Source organism: Pongo pygmaeus, chromosome 13 (genome assembly GCF_028885625.2).
Source record: "Pongo pygmaeus isolate AG05252 chromosome 13, NHGRI_mPonPyg2-v2.0_pri, whole genome shotgun sequence".
Classification (NCBI taxonomy): domain Eukaryota; kingdom Metazoa; phylum Chordata; class Mammalia; order Primates; family Hominidae; genus Pongo; species Pongo pygmaeus.
This window is the reverse complement of record NC_072386.2, coordinates 73379556-73401832: the sequence shown is the minus strand read 5'-3', so window position 1 is coordinate 73401832 and position 22277 is coordinate 73379556. Positions and strand designations below refer to the sequence as shown.

Sequence of the window (22277 nt, the reverse complement as noted above, 5' to 3'; positions counted from 1 at the left end):
GGTGAAGTTACAGTTACTGGATTGAGACACATTGATTTTTTTTTTTTGAGACGGTGTCTTGCTCTGTCACCCAGGCTGGAGTGCAGTGGTGCAATCTTGGCTTACTGCAAGCTCCACCTCCCAGATTCAAGCGATTCTTCTGCCTCAGCCTCCTGAGTAGCTGGAATTACAGGCATGTGCCACCATACCCGGCTAATGTGTGTGTGTGTGTGTGTGTGTGTTTTAATAGAGACGGAGTTTCACCATGTTGGTCAGGCTGGTTTCAAACTTCTGACCTCAAATGATCCGCCTGCCTCGGCCTCCCGAAGTGTTGGGATTACAGGCGTGAGCCACCGCACCCAGCGTGGTGGTGGTGGAGGTAGATTAAACAACCCCAGCACTAGGAGAAGGAACATCTTAGAGCTTGGGAGGCATAGGAAAGGTAGAAATATCAATGATCTTCTATCTTTCAGAGCCATCACTGGATCTTTACTCATGAAGGAAAATAATCTGGTGAGGCTCTCCTGAACTAGCAAACACTTCGAATATAACTGACTACCGCGTCTGCCACATCCTGCCAGACAGCTCTGACTGCAGTTGATTGCCATACTCCCTCACCTTAATAATAAAACTACTGAAAAGAGCAGAAAATGGCCCAGCTCCTGCATCTCTCATGCAAAACATCTGTGAACACCTCTGGATATCTTTCCCACTCCTGCTCCTGTAAATTTTGCTAGTCATTCTATAGAGTAGATGAATACCACCTGGCTGGTGGCAAGGACAAATAGAATGGTATGGACTGAAGGCCCTCAGGCAGTCCCTCCGTAAATAAAAACTAGGCTCAGTTATTCAAACTGTGCTGGGAATCCTAAGGCCTACCAACCATCTGGGAGGCCCTAATGCGAATCATATGTTGGGGGCTCCAATAATTATAAACAATGTTTTCTTTCCAGGTGCACCACATATACTCCCAGGATTTATTTATTTACTTAATTAATTTTTGGAGGCAGTTTCACTTTGTCGCCCAGGCTGGAGTGCAGTGGTGCTATCTTGGCTCACTGCAACCTCTGCCTCCTGGGTTCAAGTGATTCTCCTGCCTCAGCCTCCAGAGTAGCTGGGACTACAGGCACACACCACCACACCCAGCTAATTTTTTTATTTTTAATAGAGACAAGGTTTCACTATGTTGGCCAGGCTGGTCTTGAACTCCCGACCTCAAGTGATCCGTCTGCCTCATGAATTTCTTATGTAGAAGTCAGCCAGTAACTTGCCTTATCTTAAAAACACCTTACAGGCTGGGTGCGGTGGCTCACGCCTGTCATCCCAGCATTTTGGGAGGCTGAGGCAGACGGATCACTTAAGGTCGGGAGTTCCAGACCAGCCTGGCCAACATGGTGAAACCCCATCTCTACTAAAAATGCAAAAATTCACAGGGCGTGATGGCATGCACCTGTAGCACTAGCTACTCAGGAGGCTGAGGCAGGAGAATCACTTGAACCTAAGAGGTGGAGGTTGCAGTGAGCCGAGATTGCACCACTGCACCCCAGCCTGGGTGACAGATTAAGATTCCGTCTCAAAACCAAACCAAACCCCAAAACACCTTACAGTGACTTACACTGTAGGGGTGGTCATAAGAAAGCTTCAAGTGTCTAAGGAAACACCATCAGTAGATAACTGGGAGAACTATACAAATGAGGCTACTCTAGATTACTCAGAGAATTTTCTCAGAGGGTAGCTGACTTGCTATGTATATATGCACCTGTGCCAGTTATTCCTACAAGGTGAGCCTGCCAATTAAAAGAATGAAACAAAATTTTTCCTAACTTTAGCTGAAATGATCAGTGATATCATATTGGCTCTGGAAGGGATTCAAATCCACCTCACTTCACTGCTTAGGGTTGTTGATTGATATAACTGCCCTAGATTTCCTTCTTGCAGGCCATGATAAAATATGTGCTAATGCTAATACATCTTGCTGTACTTGGATATATTCCTTGGGCCAAGTGGAAAAAATCAATACATAAACAATGCCAAGGAGGCAGCTGAAGTAGACCCTAAAGCTTTATAAGATTTGTTCAGACGATTGTGCCTGGAACCCTGGAAAACATGGTTATTAATATTGCAGGTTGGCCTTATCTTGCTACCAGTAGTCTTGTTGACAATAGCCTTATTAATGCTGTATGAAACAAATTGAATAGATTTGGTCTCAGCCTCTGGTGAAGATTCATCAGAGTGACTTAACAGTGTGGCATACTCATGGGAAAGTTTGCCAGAAGTCAAGAAAGTACAGAAACAAGGGGTGGATGTTGAAAGACAATTCTTTATAGGTCTTCCATGATTCTGCACATCTGATGAATAGAGGCACTGCCTGGCTATAGTGGATAGAACAATGGCTGCCCCAATATGTCCACATTTTAATCTGCAGAATCTTTGAGACTGGGCACAGTGGTACAGGCCTATTATCCTAGCACTTTAGGAGGCTGAGGTGGGAGAATCACTTGAGCCCAGGATTTTGAGACCATCTTGTGAAACACAAGGAGAACGCATCTCTACAAAAAAAAAAAAAAAAAAATTAGCTAGGCATGGTGGTGTGTACCTGTAATCCCAGCTACTGGGGAGGCTGAGGTGGGAGGACTGCTTGAGCCCAGGACGTTAGGCTGCAGTGAGCTGTGATCGTGCCATTGCACTCCAGCCTGGGTGACTGAGTGAGATCCTATCTCTTAAAAAAAAAAAAAAGAAAAGAAAAAGAACAAAATAACCTGGCTGGGCGCGGTGGCTCACGCCTGTAATCCTAGCACTTTGGGAGGCCAAGGCAGGCACATCACGAGGTCAGGAGATCGAGACCATCCTGGCTAATACGGTGAAACCCCGTCTCTACTAAAAATACAAAAATTAGCCAGGCGTGGTGGCGGGCGCCTATACTCCAGCTACTCGGGAGGCTGAGGCAGGAGAATGGCATGAACCTGGGAGGCAGAGCTTGCCGTGAGCTGAGATCGCGCCACTGCACTCCAGCCTGGGTGACAGAGCGAGACTCCATCTCAAAAAAAAAAAAAGAAAAAAAGAACCTTTGAAAATATGTTACCTTACATGCAAAAGTGACTCTGCAGGATGCAATTAAGAATATTAAGATGGGGAGAGAATCTTGGATTATCTGAGTGGGTCCAACATCATCACAAAGATCCTTATGAAGGAAAGAGGGAGGCAGAGTCAGAGGAGATATGACAATGAAAGTAGAGGTTGGAGTGATGTGGCCACAAGTCAAGGAATGTGGGCAGCCTCTAGAAACTGGAAAAGGCAATCGATTCTCCCTTACAGCTTCCAGAAGAAACACAGACTTTGATTTTAGCCTTTTCAGATCAATTTTGGACTCCTGATCCCCAGAACTGTAAGTTAATAAATCTCTGTTGTTTTAAGCCGCTAAGTTCATGGTAATTTGTTACAACAGCAATAGCAAACTAATATATTGTGTTTCTTCTGGACAATTTTTTTTTTTTTTGAGATAGGGTCTTGTCTGTGGCCCAGGCTGGAGTGCAGTGGCACAATCACAGCTCACTGCAGCCTCAACCTCTGGGTGCAAACAATCCTCCCATCTCAGCCTCCTGAGTAGCTGGGACAACAGGTGGGTGCCACCACACCTGGCTAACTTTTGCATTTTATGTGGAGATGGGGTTTCACCACATTGCCCAGGCTGGTCTTGGTCTCCTGAGCTCAAGCAGTCTGCCCGCTTCCGCCTCCCAAAGTGCTGGGATTATAGGTGTGAGCCACCAAACCTGGCCTGGACTATTTTTCCAAGGGTATTTCTATAGTGAACAGTCTTAGAAGATAAAGTATCTTCCTACAAAGCAAAGGGAAGTCATGCTTACTGCCCATTATAAAAGATTTGGGTTCCCCATGTTTGGATTTCCTCTCCTATCATGCAAACCACTATGTGTACAGATGTCACCTAGCTCTCTTTGTATCACCTTGTGGAAATTAGGGCTTGGGTAACTGGTGCAAGAAAATGCTGACACGGCAGCCACTGATACTGCTGTGAGTAACAAAGACCTTTGTTTCTCATGTAGGAGTCTTGTGTTTACAGTTTGAAACTGATAGCTTGTAAGTGGGGACTCAGATCCTTCACAGTTATTTGACATATTATAGCACTTGGATAAGCCACAGGTTCTGCCTTGACCTTTCAACTCATTGACCATTCTCAAATGGGAAAAAAGGCTGTAAGAATTATTCAAGTGCAGTGAATGATGGGAAGACAATACTTTCTTCTTTAAACACCTCTGAGCTTCCAGAAGCATTATATTTTTTTCCCCCAGAAGCATTAGTATCCTCTGGAATTCTTGGATGATTGGCATCATACTACAGATTTTGAAAACTTCTAACCTTCTTTTCTGTGTCCTCAGTAATCACCTAAAATTTCCCCATGGCTCATTTGCTTAGTTTATACATGACGGCAGACTCTTCACATAAGCTAACCTCCTAAGGTCAAGAAACATTCCAAGTATGTTTGTTTTGAATACATTTGTCCACTGAAATCACCAGGCTTAGAGTTGTACACAAAATAAGACCAAACCTCAGTCTACTTATCAAAATATATATATCCTTCTATTCATATGTTTCCAGGAGAACCAGTCTTAACACTTCTGCAAGATATTCAATGCTTGCCTTAGGGACTGTGTCTTAGGTTATCAGCAGTAACCTGTTTGTAAGAGCGGTCAAAGGAGAATAGTCTTCAAATATTTTCAGGCATTTTCATAAGACCTGAGTAAATTCCAGACTCTTGATAAGGGATGAGTAGGTGAGATGCAGTAACTGAGATTAAGTTTATAATGGAATCCTGGCAAGACTTACCATCTACTGGGAAAAATTCGCAGTGAAGTGTGAGTATTCTAATAGACTCAGAATTAAAAAGACTTTGAAGTGAAATATCATTCTTTGATACTTGATAACATTTGCTACTCCACTTTGTAAGAGGGGAAATAAGAGGAAAGATGCAGATGGTAAGGATGATTCCACCAGCTCTCTGTACAGCAGTGGTTCTCAACCAGGAGCAGTTTTGCCTCCTATGTGACATCTGGCGCAGTCTAGAGACATTTTCTATTGTCATGACAGGGGTAGGGTGGGACTGCTACTGACATCTAGTGAGTAGGGATTCTGCTAAACATCCTACAATGCATAGAAAAGCCCCCCACAACATAAAATGATCTGACCCCAAATGTCAACAGTATCAAGGTTGAAAAACCCTATAATACAGGAAGGATTAAAAATAGACTGGTGATAGAATAATTCTGTATCTTGACTGCAGTGATGGTAACATAAATTTATGTATGGAATTTTGCATACAGCTACATGCATACACACATACACACATGCAAATGAATGCAGGTTAAAAATATGATACAACCAGTAAGGTCTGTAGTCTAGTTAACATGTCAATTTCCTAATTTTGATATTATGCAACAATATCAAATGCCACCACTGGGGAAAGCAAGGGTACACAGGACTCTCTGTTCTGTTTTTGCAACTTCCTATAATTACTTCAAAATAAAAAGCAAAAAACCGAATAAAGCCCCAGCCATGTTCTTCAAAGAGGCTGCTATGTCTCCTTACCTTGTGCCGCTGCCAGCCCCCTTTGCTTCTGTGTTATGCAGTGCTTGGTACAGCACCAAGAAAACTATGGGATCCTACTTAGCAACTTTTATCCAAAGTTTGTAGTGGCTGTACATGTATTAGATTGGTGCAAAAACTGCAGTTACTTTTCCACCAACCTAATATTTGCTCCTTCTACCCAGTGTCTAAAGATTTAGTTGGCAAATTAATAAGCACCCATCTTTACCGCCACCTCTTCTCCAGCCCAAAGACTCAGAAACAACTGGAACACTTCATTCCCTTTGATTTTGAAGTAGCCCTAGAGATATTTATGAAGTGTTCCAATTGTTCCTAGGCTATGGACCCAATTTGAGACTGGTGTTCTAGGAGAGTTTCTATTCCCCATTATGAACTCTTTCTCAAGACATCGTCCCTCTCAACATGCTTAAAATCATATCCATTCCTTAAGGGCTGGCTCAAAATCATTTCTTTCAAAAGCCTCTGACTTTTCCAGCTTCCCCTGCCCCAATGTTTTATTTCTTTGAACTTCTATTGTAAAGCAAATAAGTTCTAAGGCATGTATGTATACATCTATCTTTCTTTGAATTAATCAATCATCTATCTATGTCACTATACTATAAACTTCGGGAAAGACAAGGGAGTATAAAATATGATCTACTGCTCTAAAGGAGTTTCCTCTCTGGTGGAAAACAGGATGGTTCAATAATTCATTTCAACAATAAATGCTCTCATGCCAAGAAATCACACTGGGCATTGTGTGGTTATTAGCTTGGTGCAAAAGTAATTGTGGTTTTGGACTGTGAATTTTAAATCATTATAACTAGGCTCAAACATATTTTATTAATCAAAATAGGAACCATTACAATCAACACATTTTTGCCAACGAGAAATAAGTTTGTTTATTCCTGTAGCATAAAAATCCATGCTTCGGGATTCAACGAACTATCGGAAAGCATGTTCTGCATCCTGCTGGTTGTGGAAGCATTTTCCCTGCAAAAAGTTGTCAAGATGCTTGAAGAAGTGGTAGTCGGTTGGCGAAAGGTCAGGTGAATATGGAGGATGAGGCAAAACTTTGTAGCCCAATTCGTTCAACTTCCCAAGTGCTGGTTGTGCAATGTGCGGTTGGGCACTGTCGTGGGGAAGAATTGGGCCTTTTCTGTTGACCAATGCCAGCGGCAGGCGTTGCAGTTTTTGGCGCATCTCATCGATTTACTGAGCATACTTCTCAGATGTAAGGGTTTCGCCAGGATTCAGAAAGTTGTAGTGGATCAGACCAGCAGCAGACCACCAAACAGTGACCATGACCTTATTCTGGTGCAAGTTTGGCTTTGCGAAATGCTTTGGAGCTTCCTGGTCCAACCACTGAGCTGGTTGTCACCGGCTGTCATATAAAATCCACTTTTCGTGGCACATCACAATCCGATCGAGAAATGGTTCACTGTTGTTGCATAGAATAAGAGAAGATGACACTTCAGAATGACAATTTTTTTGTTTTTCGCTTAGTTCACGAGGCACCCACTTACCAAGCTTTTTCACCTTTCCAATTTGCTTCAAATGCCGAACGACTGTGGAATGGTCAATGTTGAGTTCTTCGGCAACTTCAGGTGTAGTTATAAGAGGATCAGCATCGATGATTGCTCTCAATCGGTCACTGTCAACTTCTGATGGCCGGCCACTATGCTCCTCATCTTCAAGGCTCTCTTCTCCTTTGCGAAACTTCTTGAACCACCACTGCACTGTGCGTTCATTAGCAGTTCCTGAGCCAAATGTGTTGTTGATGTTGTGAGTTGTCTCTGCTGCTTTATGACCCATTTTGAACTTGAATAAGAAAATTGCTCGAATTTGCTTTTTGTCTAACATCATTTCCATAGTCTAAAATAAATATAAAACAAACAGCAATGTCATTAGCAAAAAAAAATAAAAAAGAAACGCACATTAAAATGATGTATAACGTAACCACATTTATTTAAGAATTTATTCCAGTATCAAATAAATACATTTATTTAAGAATGTATTCCAGTATCAAATGACAAATTCCAACAGTGCAAAAACCACAATTACTTTTGTACCGACCAGCAGTTCCCCAACCTTTTTGGCACCAGGGACCGGTTTTGTGGAAGACAATTTTTCCATGGACTGGGGGTCAGGTGGAGATGGTTTTGGGATGAAACTCTTCCATCTCAGATCATCAGGCATTAGATTCTCTTAAGGAGCACACAACCTAGATCCCTCACATGCCCAGTTCACAATAGGGATCACGCTCCTATCAGAATCTAATGCCGCTGCTGCCGCTGATCTGATAGGAGATGGAGCTCAGGCAGTAATGCTTGCTTGCCTGTCACTCACCACCTCCTGCTGTGTAGCCCAGTTCCTAACAGGCCACAGACTGGTACTGGTCCATGGCCCAGGGGTTGGGGACCTCTGGTATAAATGATGATTAAGACTTGATCCCTCTTTTCAAGGCCTTTATCTAATAAACGAGATATGCACAGACGTATGATACAAGACAGAATGTGGTGACATCAAAAAGGTAATAAAGCTATATGGGAATACAGAGGATTTAAAGACTATTTCAAATCCAAAAAGGGTTATTAGGGAATGTCACATTTGAGTCTTGCAGGATGGGTAAAATGATGGGGTCAAAATAAGGGGGAAGAATTTCTACTTGCAGTTGAAGCTGGAAAGTGCAAGACATGCTTGGAGAGCTTAGCTGACCAGTTTGGTTGAGTATATGATATGAGTGAAGAGCAAGGTATTTGGTTTACAGAAGACCCTGGATACCATGCCACAAAGTTTAGACATTACTCTTAACACTTTGGTGACAGTGACTGGAAATTTTCAAGCAGGTGTCATAATCAAAGCTTTGTTCTAGGATAACATATGGCATCACTGGAAAATAAGAGTTGAGGATGGAGACTTTAGATTGAGGCAGAGGAATCTGTAGGAGGTTATTGCTGTAATCTAGGCCAGAGCTAATGAGGGTGTAAACTAGACTGGTAGCAGGAGAAAGTTTCAGATAATAGAAGCTGTGCTACAAGTGATGAATGGTCAAGTGAAATGTGCAGGTAATTATGACGGAAGGTCAGATTCTGTAAGTGTGGGTATTCAAGGAGTTTCAGAAAGCAGGTAGCAATAATGGGTACAAGGAGGTGGGTGTAATGACTTGAAGGAATGATCAGAAGTAAGAAAAGTGTAATGTACAAGTGCTTCTAGAGATGGTAATAAAGGTATCTGACTGGAATGGAGCATATATATTGGGAGCAACAGGAGTCAACACTAGGAGTTAGCTGTGGAAGGCCTAGTTAAGAAGCTCTGGGCTGGGTGCAGTGGCTCACACCTGTAATCCCAGCACTTTGGGAGGCTGAGGTGGGTGGATCACCTGAGGTCAGGAGTTTGAGACCAGCCTGGCCAACATGGTCAAACTCTGTTTCTACTAAAAATATAAAAATTAGCTGGGCCTGGTGGTGCATGCCTGGAATCCCAGATACTCAGGAGGCTGAGGCAGGAGAATTGTTTGAACCCAGGAGGCGGAGGTTGCAGTAGGCTGAGATCATGCCATTGCCCTTCAGCCTGGGTGACAGAAAAAAACTGTCTCCAAAAAAAAAAGAACCTTGGCTTTATTTTCTAGGCAGTGGGAAACTTATGATAGATTTTTCAGTAGCCTAGTAACATGATGAAGCCATGTTATTTATAGCACTTACATGACATATGTACTACCTCGTATTAAAGGTATGTTCCTGGATACAAGATTAGAGGATTAAAGTTTGTCAGAGGATACTCAGTAAATTCTTATTGAGTTGACTGAATCATTTTGTCAAAAAAGAATTATTCTATCATGTGAATAATAACCTTCTATCAATATACTTGAACTCTGAATAATGGATTTTCTCAAAATGGGACTTCTTCAGTTGGAGCTGGCTCATACTGGCTTGTGAGGGCTTACTGGTAAAATTTCACGTGTTTTGTGAGGCAGATGATCTCACGTTGGTAACCATTTGCAAGTATTTACATCAAGGAAATTGGCAAATGTCATAAATCAAAGTTTATTTTCAGGAGGAGTGGTTATTAGTCATTTACCAGGACATCACTGCCAGTCTCCCTCCTATCCCTCACCCCCACCATCCAACTATCACTTCAAGTTTTTTGACGGCAGAAACTGAGTCTCATTATTCTTGTATGCTCAATATAGTATTATACAGTATTAGGATACTGTGATAAAATATGCTCTTAAAATTTTCTCCAGACAGACCATTTAACAAACAAAAACCATTTGGAAGAAAATGCCACAAATAAACATCTAGACCTGGGGTTGGCAAACTATCTTCTGTAGGCCAAATCAGATCCTATGTCTGTTTTTGTTTTGCAAGTAGGGTTTTTAGTAAACACAGCTATGATTATTCATGTATGCATTGTCTATGGTTACTCTGTGATACAAGGGCATAGCTTAGTGTTTTAGACTGAGATCCTGTGGCTCACAAAGCCTAAAATATTAGGTTGATGCATAAATAACTGCGGTTTTTGGAAATTTTTTTTTTGGCACCAACCTAATATTTACTATTTAGTCCTCCCAGAAAGTTCACTAATTTCTGATTTACACCATAGTCCCCCTACCTCCGATTCTCATACAGGTCAGACTTATATCTAAAAAGTGCCATAACAATGGATAACTATACGGTAACTTCTTACAGGTAAATCTTATTACCTTATAGTGTCACACACATCAAACATTTTTAGACAATAATGTAGACACAGATAATTGCAAAGTCCATAAATGCAGGGAGACAGACAGACAGGGTATTTGTTGGAGAATCAAGGGAAAAACCGTATTTGTAAATGGTAGGGAGTGAAGTCTTCCTGGGGCATGTGATACAGGAGGAGGAGAAGTTAGGTGAAGGCAAGGGGAAAGTCATTCTAGGTAGAGGAAGGCAGCCTAGGCAAAGCATGCAGGTAAGACACAGCATGACAGGGAAAAACAGGTAATGAGGAGCTAATGAAGTTGAGGAGAAATTTTATTTAGACATATGGAAGAAATTCCAAATGATTGGTTGTCCAGTTGTGGCACTTTCTAGCTTTAGAAGCAGTGATTACCTCACACCTGGACATAACCAAGTAGTCATCCTTCATCAAGCAGAAGGCCTTGTTATTGAGCCACGCTGCCAGAAATTTAGGTGATATCAAATGATGTCTATACTGAAATCGATACCCTCAGAATTCTCTTAGACCCAGATTCCATAGAGTTCTGCTAAAAAGTCGTGTTTATGTAACAGTATTTATTCTCAGAACAGGGTTGGACGGCTTAGGAGCAGAAACGCAGAATGTATCTTTGCGGATTTGGGTCACAGTGGGCTGTCAGGACTTAAATTGTGCAACATTGATTAATAATGGGCTGGTATGTACATTCCTTGCAAGTCATCTTTAAAAGCAAATGACGTCATTTCAAATTAGGGTTCTCAGAGATAATTTCTCTCTGTATTACACTGAAAATAATTTTGGAACTATCCTTAATGCCACCTAAAGCCTGAAATTGACCAGTAACTTGATAGAATATAAAGTGAACACCTCAACTATATTAAATTGTCCCATTTGGGTGGATACTCCTCGGGCACCCTGTTCCGCCCTACACACAGATAATCTGGGGGCGCTCGCGCACAGCTGTCATCGTAGCAGCAGAGGCCACTGTCAATACAGGTCGCCTGACTGATCGTCTGACCAAACCGGGCTAACCCGAGGGCGGTAAATAAGCTCTGGCCATGAAGCAATGACTCCGCAGGACTGCGCAGGGCAGTCACGGGCGTTTACTCCATTTTCTGTTCGTTGTGCTGAGGCCCTTTCCGCCATTAACTTACCCCAACTCCCCCGCATAGGGCAATACGACCCCTCCAAATATCAAACGCTAAGCATATTAAAATAACAAAATACCTCGCCGCTATTTTATCACCAGACCCTCCTCCCAGCGGGGAACGCAGAGTAGACACGCAAGGGAGGGCAAGGCGATTGTGACAGCGCGGAGGGGTGAACACGGCCCAGCCGCGCATAAGGTAAGGTGGGGAGACTACCTGGACAGCGAGCGCGCAGGCGCATCCGCGGCCGCAGGGCCCACTGGTCCCTTTCTAGTAATTTCGCTAACCGTGACGTCATCTCGGTGCGCCGTTACAGCGCTTAACTGGAAGGTGCGATTTAGTTTTTGGTGAAAGGAGTGGGAAAAAAACCATGAACTGACCTACCCCGCCCCATTTTGCTTTTAGTCCTTCACACTGGCTTCGCCTGCACTTTGGGCAATGGAGCGGGAAAAGAAAAAGCACGTAGGCTGAGCTCAAAGCGGCGCCAGCAGGGGATGACTCGGCGACGCCGCTAAGCGCGTTACCCGGCGTGCTCCGCGCGGCGCCGGCGAAGGGACGTGGGGGAAGGGGCAGGGAGGAGGAAGCGGTGGCTGCTGCGGATGTCGGTGTGAGTGAGCGGCGCCTGAACACACGGCGGCTGCCGAGCGCCTGACCCGGGCCTGCGCCAGAGCCTGCACCGAGCTCCGGGGCCCCACACCCGCTAGGGTGGCCCTGCGCCCGTTGCTACTGAGGCGGCGTGCTCTGCATTCTTCGCTGTCCAGGCCTGCCGGCTCTGGTGTCTGCTGGCTCCTCCTTGCTCGCCTGCTCCCTCCTGCTTGCCTGAGTCACCGCCGCCGCCACAGCCATGGCCGAGAGTGGTGAAAGCGGCGGCCCTCCGGGCTCCCAGGATAGCGCCGCCGGAGCCGAAGGTGCTGGCGCCCCCGCGGCCGCTGCCTCCGCGGAGCCCAAAATCATGAAAGTCACCGTGAAGACCCCGAAGGAAAAGGAGGAATTCGCTGTGCCCGAGAATAGCTCCGTCCAGCAGGTGAGGCCGCCTGGGGCTCGGGCCGGGATGGGGGTGGCGGCAGGACCTCCGCCCGCCGCCCCAGGAGACCTTTTGGAAGGGCCTGGGAGAGGGGTCGTCCTCCCAAGTGCCCTCGGCCATTCTCCCGGGCGTCGTCCCAAATTAGATCACACCCAAGTTCGTGGGTTTGCGCCTTGGGACACCGCAATGGTTTGTGGCGTGGCGGCGCGGCCTGTTTGTGGGACGGGCCGATGCCGCTTTTCTCGGAGCCTGCCTTCTCTGGTATCCGCCGACCCTCAGCCTCCTCCCCCAGTTCCCCGCCCTCCGTCGCCTCCCCTCCAACTCCTCACAAAGGAAAGGGACCCACCGCCAGGCTCCGGGCGGGGTGGAGGCTGGGCGGGGGCGAGGGTTCGCTTTAGCTCAGGCTGCGGTTTTGTTTCATGAATTAAAAAAGGGTGGGTGGGATCCTTGTTTTACGTGCCTGCTTGTTAAAGTAGGTTTTGGGGTGAGGTGCACGTGTATATTTAGTTATGCATTTTAACTCCTGAAATCTTTCCCACCTTGCAACCTTTAAACAAAAATTATGACGTAGAAACTGTTTTTAGCTCCATCTTAAGTAATAATAGTACTAGGTTTAAGGAGAAAAGTGAATGACTTTCTTTCATTGATGACTTGCTCTTTCCCTTTTAGTATGTGTATCATCTCTTAGATGCCAATCATTGGGTAGGTTTTTGTTTGATTTTAGAGGGGCGATAGCGATGTTGGTATTAGCGGTTGCAATCAAGTAAAAGAAAATTGGAGTTAATGCAGAATATTACTTAAACTTGGTTCAGGAATACAAATCTTGCAGCTAATTAAGATTCTTGGTGGAATTTAACAAATAATTTTAGTGTATTGTTGAATACGTCGTATTTTCCATAATTACTGACAATCTCTGAAGATCGCAAACAACGTGAACAGTTTGTGACAGGAAACAACAATTCCTGAAATGTACTTATCAGTTTCCCCAGGGACAGTAGGTGATTGGGGTATTGGTTCAGTGAGTTCCAAAGGTAGTGTATTCTGTGAGGCAGTGAGGTGTGTAACATCAAATGAGAGAAACTTTTACCACTAACGGAATTATCACTTTTTTTTTTTGTCTCCCAGTGCTTGTAAAAATTTTCCTTACCATTTTTGTATTTTCAAGCATGCGGAAAGTTGAAAGAATTGGGCAGTGGATACACATATGTCCATCATCTACAATTAGCATTTTACGGTATTATAATCGATTATCAAGTTCATTTAATTTTGGGGAGCAATTCAGAGTAAGTTGCACGTATCAGTAGATGACACCAGTAAATGTCACTTCAGCATTGTGAACTTATTTGCCTAAGTTCAACTTCATTTTTTACGTTTTTTGACGTAATGTTGGCAGCAGTGAAATGCATATGGTTGCCATTCCGTGAGTTTTCACAAATGCTTACACCTGTGTAGTCCAAGCTCTTATCAAGATATAGAACATTATAACTGGCTAGAAAGTTTTTTCTTGCCTTTTCCCAGTCATTTCAGTCACTCGGCCTTTCCATCAACCACCCACTTTTTTTTTTTTATGCCATAAGTTACAGAGTTGCCTGTTTTAGAACTTAACATTAAGTGGGATCCCATAGAGTCTATAGTACTGTGTGTATTTTTCTGGGTAAGGCTTTTTTTTCCCCCACTCAGCATAATGTTTTTGAGTTTCGTCTTTGTTGCGTGTATCAGTAGTTCCTTTCTTTTTATTGGTGTGTAGTTTTGCACTGTATGTATATACCATAATCTATTCACTGTTGAAGGTCACCTGGGCTGTTTCCAGTTATTTACTAATGAACAGTCTTATACAAGTCTTTTTGTGGTCTTACTCTTTTATCTTTCATGGTTATATACTTAGACTTGGTTTGAGTAGGTCATAGGGCAATTGTATGTTTCAGTTTTGTGAGAAACTATGTTTTAAAAAATACTTCTGGGCCGGGCTCGGTGGCTCACACCTGTAATCCCAGCACTTTGTGAGGCCGAGGCGGGTGGATCACCTGAGATTCGAGACCAGCCTGGCCAACGTGGTGAAACCCCGTCTCTACTAAAAATACAAAAATTAGCTGGGCGTGGTGGCAGACGCTTGTAATCCCAGCTACTGGGGAGGCTGAGGCTGAGGCAGGAGAATCATCGCTTGAACCTGGGAGAGGGAGGTTACAGTGAGCCGAGATTGTGCCATTGCAGTCCAGCCTGGGCAACAAGAGCTAAACTCTGTCTCAAAAAAAAAAAAAAAAAAAAAAAAAAAAGTAGTGCTGGCTTCAGCAGCACATATACTGAAAAATGCATGTATCATTTTACCATCCCACCAACGAAGATGTATGGGAGTTCCTGTTGCTCCATATTCCTGCTAACATTTTGATATTGTCAGTCTCTGTAATTGTAGCTATTTTAGTGGGTGCCTAGCCATATTAAGTTTTAAAGCTCTTGGGTCTCTTTTCTAGGATTCCTAATTCATGCCTCCACCATCCTGGGTGCGTTCAGCATTTTACTGCAAAAGATTAGAAATAATCAGTATTTTATAAATAGAAAAATTCCTTTCAGTCAATATATGATGTTATAGCTGTGAGGATGTTTTTGCTTTTTGTGATGTTAAAATTAAAATTATAAATTCTGTGAACGCTTTTATTTTACTCTGCTGTAACCAAAGTGAGATTTTTTTTTTTTTTTTTTGAGATGGAGTCTCTGGCACCCCCCAAGCTGGAGTGCAGTGGTATGGTGTTGGCTCACTGCAACCTCTGCTTCCTGGGTTCAAGGATTCTCCCGCTCCAGCTTCCCTAGTAGCTGAGACTACAGGCACGTGCCACACCACACCCGGCTAATTTTTGTATTTGTAGTAGAGACAGGGTTTCACCATGTTGGCCAGGCTGGTCTCGAACTCCTGATCTCGTGATCCGCCTGCCTCGGCCTCCCAAAGTGCTAGGATTACAGGCGTGAACCACTGGGCACCCGGCCCAGTATGAATTGTTAATAGATAAAATTAAAGCTTTCTGAAGTAGCCTTTTCTGATGGCAGTTAATTTTTAAATTCTTGATCATTGTTTTATGTTGAAGCAGAAAATGTGATAAAAATTGACGCTTACCACCACACCAGAGAACCTGAAGACAAGTTGGGCTTGTATATGCAAGGGAAACAGATACAGGAAAATATGGAAGAAAAAGAAAAGCAGTTTTCAAATGACCTATTTGTAAAATCTACTTGAAGCACAAAAGATATGCCATTTTATAATTTAAAAACTTTAAAGGGTTTGATTGAAACTGTTTGTTACAAATGAAAATTTGTCATTAAAAAATACTTAATGACATTAAAATTCCACTGAAAATGTCCAGTTAGAAATTGGGAAATATTTAGTCTTTAAAATTTGTACGTAATTTTGGAGGGTCAGAGGGCAAGCTGAAGACCTCCAGAGGATAATATTGAAGGCTTATGCTCTGTATCAGGCAAATTCCGTTTTCTATAAGTTAAAATTTCTTTCAATAAGTATTTCTATGTAATGTAGATTCCTTAACACATTATACCAAAATGCTGTTTATATGAACATGCTGTAATAATTGATTAGATGAAATTATGTTAAACTTCTTGGGTAAATTGTAAGGTGGTAATTTATTTTCCTATTTTTCCATTGGTTTCTGGTCATGAGTACCAACAGGCAGAAACAGGTTGCCTTAATTTTTTACAGTGCTGTATACATTTGGTATTTAATAATGTTACTTGTTCAAGGTTACTAATAAAGCTTAAGCTTTTTTCCAATTTAGAGTGAAATTTATTATTCATGGAGCACTCAGAATCAACTGAGTAACATAAATTTTTACTTACAGGTAGCTAGAATAGGTAGTGAGACTATAAACTGCACTGTGTACATCCCAAGGTGCTGTCATTAATAGAGATTTTTGTAATACAGGTTGAGTATCCGTTATGGGAAATGCTTGGGACCAGAAGTGTTTGGGATTTTGGATTTTCTTTTTTTTTGGATTTTGGAATATTTGTATGTATATAATGAGATATCTTGGGGATGGCACCTAAATATAGACATGAAATTCAGTTATATTTCATGTACATTTTATGCACAGAGCCTAAAGGTAATTTTATACAATATTTTAAATAATTTTGCGAGTGAAACCTGTATACGTTGAACCATCAGAAAGCAAAGGTGTTACATATGGGATTTTTCCACATGTGGTGTCATGGTGTTAAAAAATTTCAGATTTTGGAGCATTTCAGATTTCATATTTTTGGATTGGGGATGCTCAACCTGTATGTAAGTAAATAGATACAAAAGCATAAATGTGTAGTGGCACAAAGTCCCTGTGTATGAGATTTTTTTTTTGGTTAATTATTCATCATCAGCTATTGAAAAGAGCTTTGAGGATTTCCAAGCATCCACGAGCAAGATAACATCTAGAAGAATGGAGAGTTATATATGTGAGACATTAGTGCAGATAATGGAGTGGAGTTTCTGTATAACTTCTAATTAGCTTATTTTGGGATTTCATAGACTGTTAGGTTATGTGTAAAATTTTGAAATATATTTACTTGAAATGTTCAGGCGGTATATACCCTGGTTTTAGAAAGTGCCTTCTGTCAGTGCAAACTTCTGGGAAAATATTAATATACTTAGACATAATTTAAACGTATTGAGTCAAATTGAGCCTTTCTTTGATAAGGGAAATTGCCTTAGGGTCATCATCACACACATCATTTAACATTATACTGTATAGTGTGGATCTAGAACTATACTGCCCGCTTTGATACCATCACCCTCATGTGGTTAAGTACTTAAAATGTGGTTGGACTGAAGTGAGATGTGTTAAGTGTAAAATTTACACCAGATTTTGAAAATTTGGTATGAACAAAATAAATATCTTAATACTTTTGGTATATTATGTGTTGAAATAGTGTTTTGCAGATCGTGAGTTAAGTAAAATATCAAAATTAATTTGACCTTTTATTAAAAACTTTTTTTAAGTATGGCTGCTTAAAATTTTTAAATTACTTGTGGCTTATATATATTTCTGCTGGACGACATCTTATCCAGCAAGTTGGATTGAATCAGTATAGTAAGATACCTGAGAAAAAAAATGTCTGAGATCGTTGTTTTCTTATTTGCTTTATTCTAATACTGGACAGCTGAAAAACTCGTTATTTAATGATTCTGATTAACAGAGATTGCTTAGCTTTTTTTAAGAAACAGCATAATTGAAGTATAATTTGCCTACCGTACAGTTCACAAGTCTATAATTGATGTAATACATTCACAGGGTCGTGTAGTCAATTTTAGAACGTTTAGAACCCTCAAAAAGAAACGCTGTACCCTTTAGCAGTTGCCCTTCGTTTCTCCCTGGGCCCCCCAGCCTTAGGCAACTACTGATCTATTTTTTGTGTATAGATTTGCTTGTTCTGGACGTTTGTTGTAAGTGGAAGCATGTGGTCTTTTGTGATTGGCTTTCACTTAGCATAATGTTTTCAAGGTTCATCCCTGTTGAAGCATGTGCCGGTACTTCCTTCCTTTTTATTGCCGAATAACATTCCATTGTGTTGCCAACAGCATTCCACATTTTATTTTTCTATCATGTGGTGGACATTGGGTTGTTCCTACTTTCTGGCTGTTATGACTAATGCCTCTGAACACTCATGTATAAGTTTTTGTGGGGACATATGTTTTCATTTTTCTTGGGTGTAGATCTTGGAGTGGAAATTGCTGGGTCAAAGCTCTATGTTGAACTTTATGAGGAGCTGCCAAATTATTTTCCAAGGTGTCTGTACCGTTTTACATTTCCACTAGCAATGCATGAGGATTCCAATAACCACATTCTCAGTAACACTTATTACTGTCTTTGTGATTATAGCCATCTTACTGGCTGTGAAATGGTATCTTACTGTGATTATTTTGCTTTTCATTTTCATTATTACTTTTGCTGGGGGCATTCTGAGGAAAACTGGAAAGACTGCTAGACAAATTTGCTTTTTATTATTTGAGCAGTAGTTCTCAGTGTGGTTTGGGGGGGTCCCCGTACCCTGTTAAGGGGACCATGAGATGAAACTATTTTCATAGTAATTCTGAGATGTTATTTTTATTTTTCAGTCTAATTTTCTCAAAACTGGGCAGTGCACTTGGCTAGAGTCTTTAAGGTGTGGGATATGACAATGAGAGGTGACACCGTGCTGGCAGTCCTCACAGCCCTCGCTCGCTCTCGGCGCCTCCTCTGCCTGGGCTACCATTTTGGTGGCACTTGAGGAGGCCTTCAGCCCACCGCTGCACTGTGGGAGCCCCTTTCTGGGCTGGCCAAGGCCGGAGCCCACTCCCTCAGCTTGCAGGGAGGTGTGGAGGGAGAGGCGCGAGCAGGAACCGGGGTTGTGTGCGGCGCTTGCGGGCCAGCTGGAGTTCCGGGTGGGCGTGAGCTTGGCGGGCCCTGCACTTGGAGCAGCCGGCCGGCCCTGCCGGCCCCGGGCAATGAGGGACTTAGCACCCGGGCCAGCAGCTGTGGAGGGTATAGTGGGCCCCCAGCAGTGCCAGCCCACCGGCGCTGCGCTGGATTTCTCGCCGGGCCTTAGCTGCCTTCCCGCGGGGCAGGCCTTGGGACTGCAGCCTGCCATGCCTAGCCTTCCCCCGCCTCCGTGGGTTCCTGTGCAGCCCAAGCCTCCCCGACGAGTGCCACCCCCTGCTCCATGGCGCCCAGTCCCATCGACCGCCCAAGGGCTGAGGAGTGCGAGCGCACGGCGCGGGACTGGCAGGCAGCTCCACCTGCAGCCCCGGTGCGGGATCCACTAGGTGAAGCCAGCTGGGCTCCTGAGTCTGGTGAGGACGTGGAGAGTCTTTATATATAGCTCAGGGATTGTAAACACACCAGTCGGCACTCTGTATCTAGCTCAAGGTTTGTAAACACGCCAATTAACACCCTGTGTTTAGCTCAGAGTTCATGAATGCACCAATCGACACTCTGTAGCTAGCTGCTCTGGTGGGGCCTTGGAGAACCTTTATGTCTAGCTCAGGGATTGTAAATACACCAATCGGCACTCTGTATCTAGCTCAAGGTTTGTAAACACACCAGTCAGCACCCTGTGTTTAGCTCAAGGTTTGTGAGTGCACCAATCGACACTCTGTAGCTAGCTGCTCTGGTGGGGCCTTGGAGAACCTTTACGTCTAGCTCAGGGATTGTAAATACATCAGTCGGCACTCTGTATCTAGCTCAAGGTTTGTAAACACACCAATCAGCACCCTGTGTTTAGCTCAAGGTTTGTGAGTGCACCAATCCATACTCTGTATCTAGCTGCTCTGGTGGGGCCTTAGGCAACCTGTGTGTTGAAACTCTGTATCTAACTAATCTGATGGGGACATGGAGAACCTTTGTATCTAGGTCAGGGATTGTAAACGCACCAATCAGTGCCCTGTCAAAACAGGCCACTTGGCTCTACCAATCAGCAGGATGTGGGTGGGGCCAGATAAGAGAATAAAAGCAGGCTGCCCGAGCCAGCAGTGGCAACTCGCTGGGGTCCCCTTCCACACTGTGGAAGTTTTGTTCTTTCGCTTTTTGCAATAAATCTTGCTACTGCTCACTCGGGTCCACACTGCTTTTATGAGCTGTAACACTCACCGCGAAGATCTGCAGCTTCACTCCTGAACCCAGCGAGACCACAAGCCCACCAGGAGGAACGAACAACTCCAGACGCGCTGCCTTAAGAGCTGTAACACTCACCACAAAGGTCTGCAACTTCACTCCTGAGCCAGCGAGAGTACGAACCCACCAGAAGGAAGAAACTCCGAACACATCCGAACATCAGAAGGAACAAACTGCAGACGCGCCACCTTAAGAGCTGTAACACTCACTGCGAGGGTCCGCGGCTTCATTCTTGAAGTCAGTGAGACCAAGAATCCACCAATTCCGGACACAACAACAGATATGAAAGTCCAGCTGTCTTCTATTATAAGACTAAAGTGATTTCCAAAAATTTAAAATAATGCCACTCTTATCACTGAGAAAATAGTTATTTTTCATAAGGATGTTATTTTTATTAATATATAATGTATTATTTTTAAATGAATTTATTTTTAAAGATTATTCAGTTTTAATTTCTTATATTATAAATATCAACAGCTATAACCTAAATAAGCAAAACTCTTTGGAGTTCTGAAGTTGTAAAATGGTGTCCTGAGAGCAAAAATTTCTATAGTGGCGTATTTAATAGATTACGTACTTAAAATATCGGGTAGTGGCTCCACTAAGTTACCATTACCTCTTGCCTAGAAACTGCAGTAGCCTACTGGTCAGTTGCCTGACTTTTCTATAACTCTCCCGCCAGCCATTCCAAGAGTGATCTCTGAAAAACGTTAATCAGAGCATGCCACCCTCTGTGTAAAGCTAGTGGCTCCCTATTGGTCTTAAAATATATAATGGAGTAGTGAGGCCCTGTGTAATATGGTTCCATGCCCTCTCCATTTTTTGCAGATGCCTTCTTTCTTTGCTTGCTTGGCTGACTGCATTGACCTTCTAGTTCCCTGACCTGTTAATACTTTTTTTTCCTGCCTGAGGACTTTTGTACAGTTTGTTCTTGCTACCTAGAATGCAAGAACAGTCTTTGCCCATTCCTTTTCCATCTTTAAATCTTAATGCAAAGGTCAGTTTCTCCAGGTAGTATCTATTTCTGATTGTCCAGACTGGATTGGGATCCCCTGTTGGATTTCTCACAGTAGCCTGTTTTTAATAATAATTCATCACAACTTAAAATTGTACATTTATGTGATTCTTTCTCTTTAGAGAGGAGCTGTGATTGTTCACCATTGTGTTACCAGAGCCTAGGGCTCAATAAATTATTTACAGATGAATCTAGTCCATTATGTACAATAATACATATTCAGTAATAACTACTTATTGTTAAACCTTTACTGAGTGTAGTATGTACATAATCTCGTAGCTCCCAGCCCTCTTGTGGAAGCTTCGTCTTAAGCTGTTCCCCCCAGGTCACCACTCTCCAGGCACAACTCTTCACTGCTTCATGATGTTCACTCTTGCTTCTCTGCCTGGAACATTACTTTTCTAGAACCACCTTTCTTAGCTGGAGATTCTCATCTGAACCACAGAGCACAGAAAGTGATATGAATAGCTATCCATTTCTTTCAAAGATGGTTCATAATGAATATAATTTTAGATGTATAGGAAAGAAGTTAATTCATTACATAGTGGTTCGCTGGTAAATGCTGGTTTATCAACCTGTTCTTCAGGAAAAACACTGATTTGTAGTGTTTGCTGGATTTCCATGATGTAAATATTCTCACTGTGGCAGATTTCAAGATACTTTTATTAAACAGGCTCACAAAATTTACGAAAATTTAAGAGCCATTGCTTATAATGGATGCCTTAGGGCAGGGGCCAGCAAACTGGTAGTTGAAATCTACTGTGCCCATTTGCTTATGTGTTATCTGTAGCTCCTTTCAGAATAGACCGTGTGGCTGGTAGAGCCAAAAATATTTACTGTCTAGCCCATAACAGAAAGTTTGCTTACCCTGGTATTAGGGCTTCCTGTTACTATATCTTGTTCATCAAAACACTTCTCATTGGAAATTTTTACCATGACTTATTTTTTATAGAAATACAAAGTGAGCTGGGCTCAGTGGTTCATGCTTGTAATCCGAACACTTTGTGGGGCCAAGGTGACAGGATTGCTTGAGCACCATAGCTCAGTGATCATGGCTCACTGCAGCCCCCACCTCATGGAGTTCGAGACCAGCCTGTCTACAAAAAAATAAAAATTTAGCTAGGTGTGGTGGCACACACCTGTAGTCCCAGCTAGTCCAGCAAGGTTGAGCCCAGGAG

General features: G+C 42.9%; 2 protein-coding genes across 3 annotated transcripts in view; one reads left to right on the top strand and one right to left on the bottom strand.

The window, feature by feature from the left end:
- Positions 1–6399: 6399 nt before the first annotated feature.
- LOC129043489 (uncharacterized) lies at positions 6400–12266 on the bottom strand. Its single transcript, XM_054500170.1, has 4 exons — positions 12188–12266; positions 11805–12091; positions 11427–11690; positions 6400–7452 (listed from the first exon to the last, which is right to left on the bottom strand). Exons 1-4 carry the CDS (start codon positions 12264–12266, stop codon positions 6955–6957), a joined length of 1128 nt encoding a protein of 375 aa, XP_054356145.1. The 3' UTR covers positions 6400–6954.
- Positions 10581–22277, top strand: part of UBQLN1 (ubiquilin 1) — a 53197-nt gene continuing 41500 nt past the window's right edge. For both annotated transcript variants that reach the window (XM_054501649.2, XM_054501648.2), the window contains exon 1: positions 10581–12444. In XM_054501649.2, the coding sequence (XP_054357624.1) occupies positions 12265–12444 (180 nt within the window). In that variant the 5' untranslated portion in view covers positions 10581–12264. The remainder of the gene's footprint in view (positions 12445–22277) is intronic.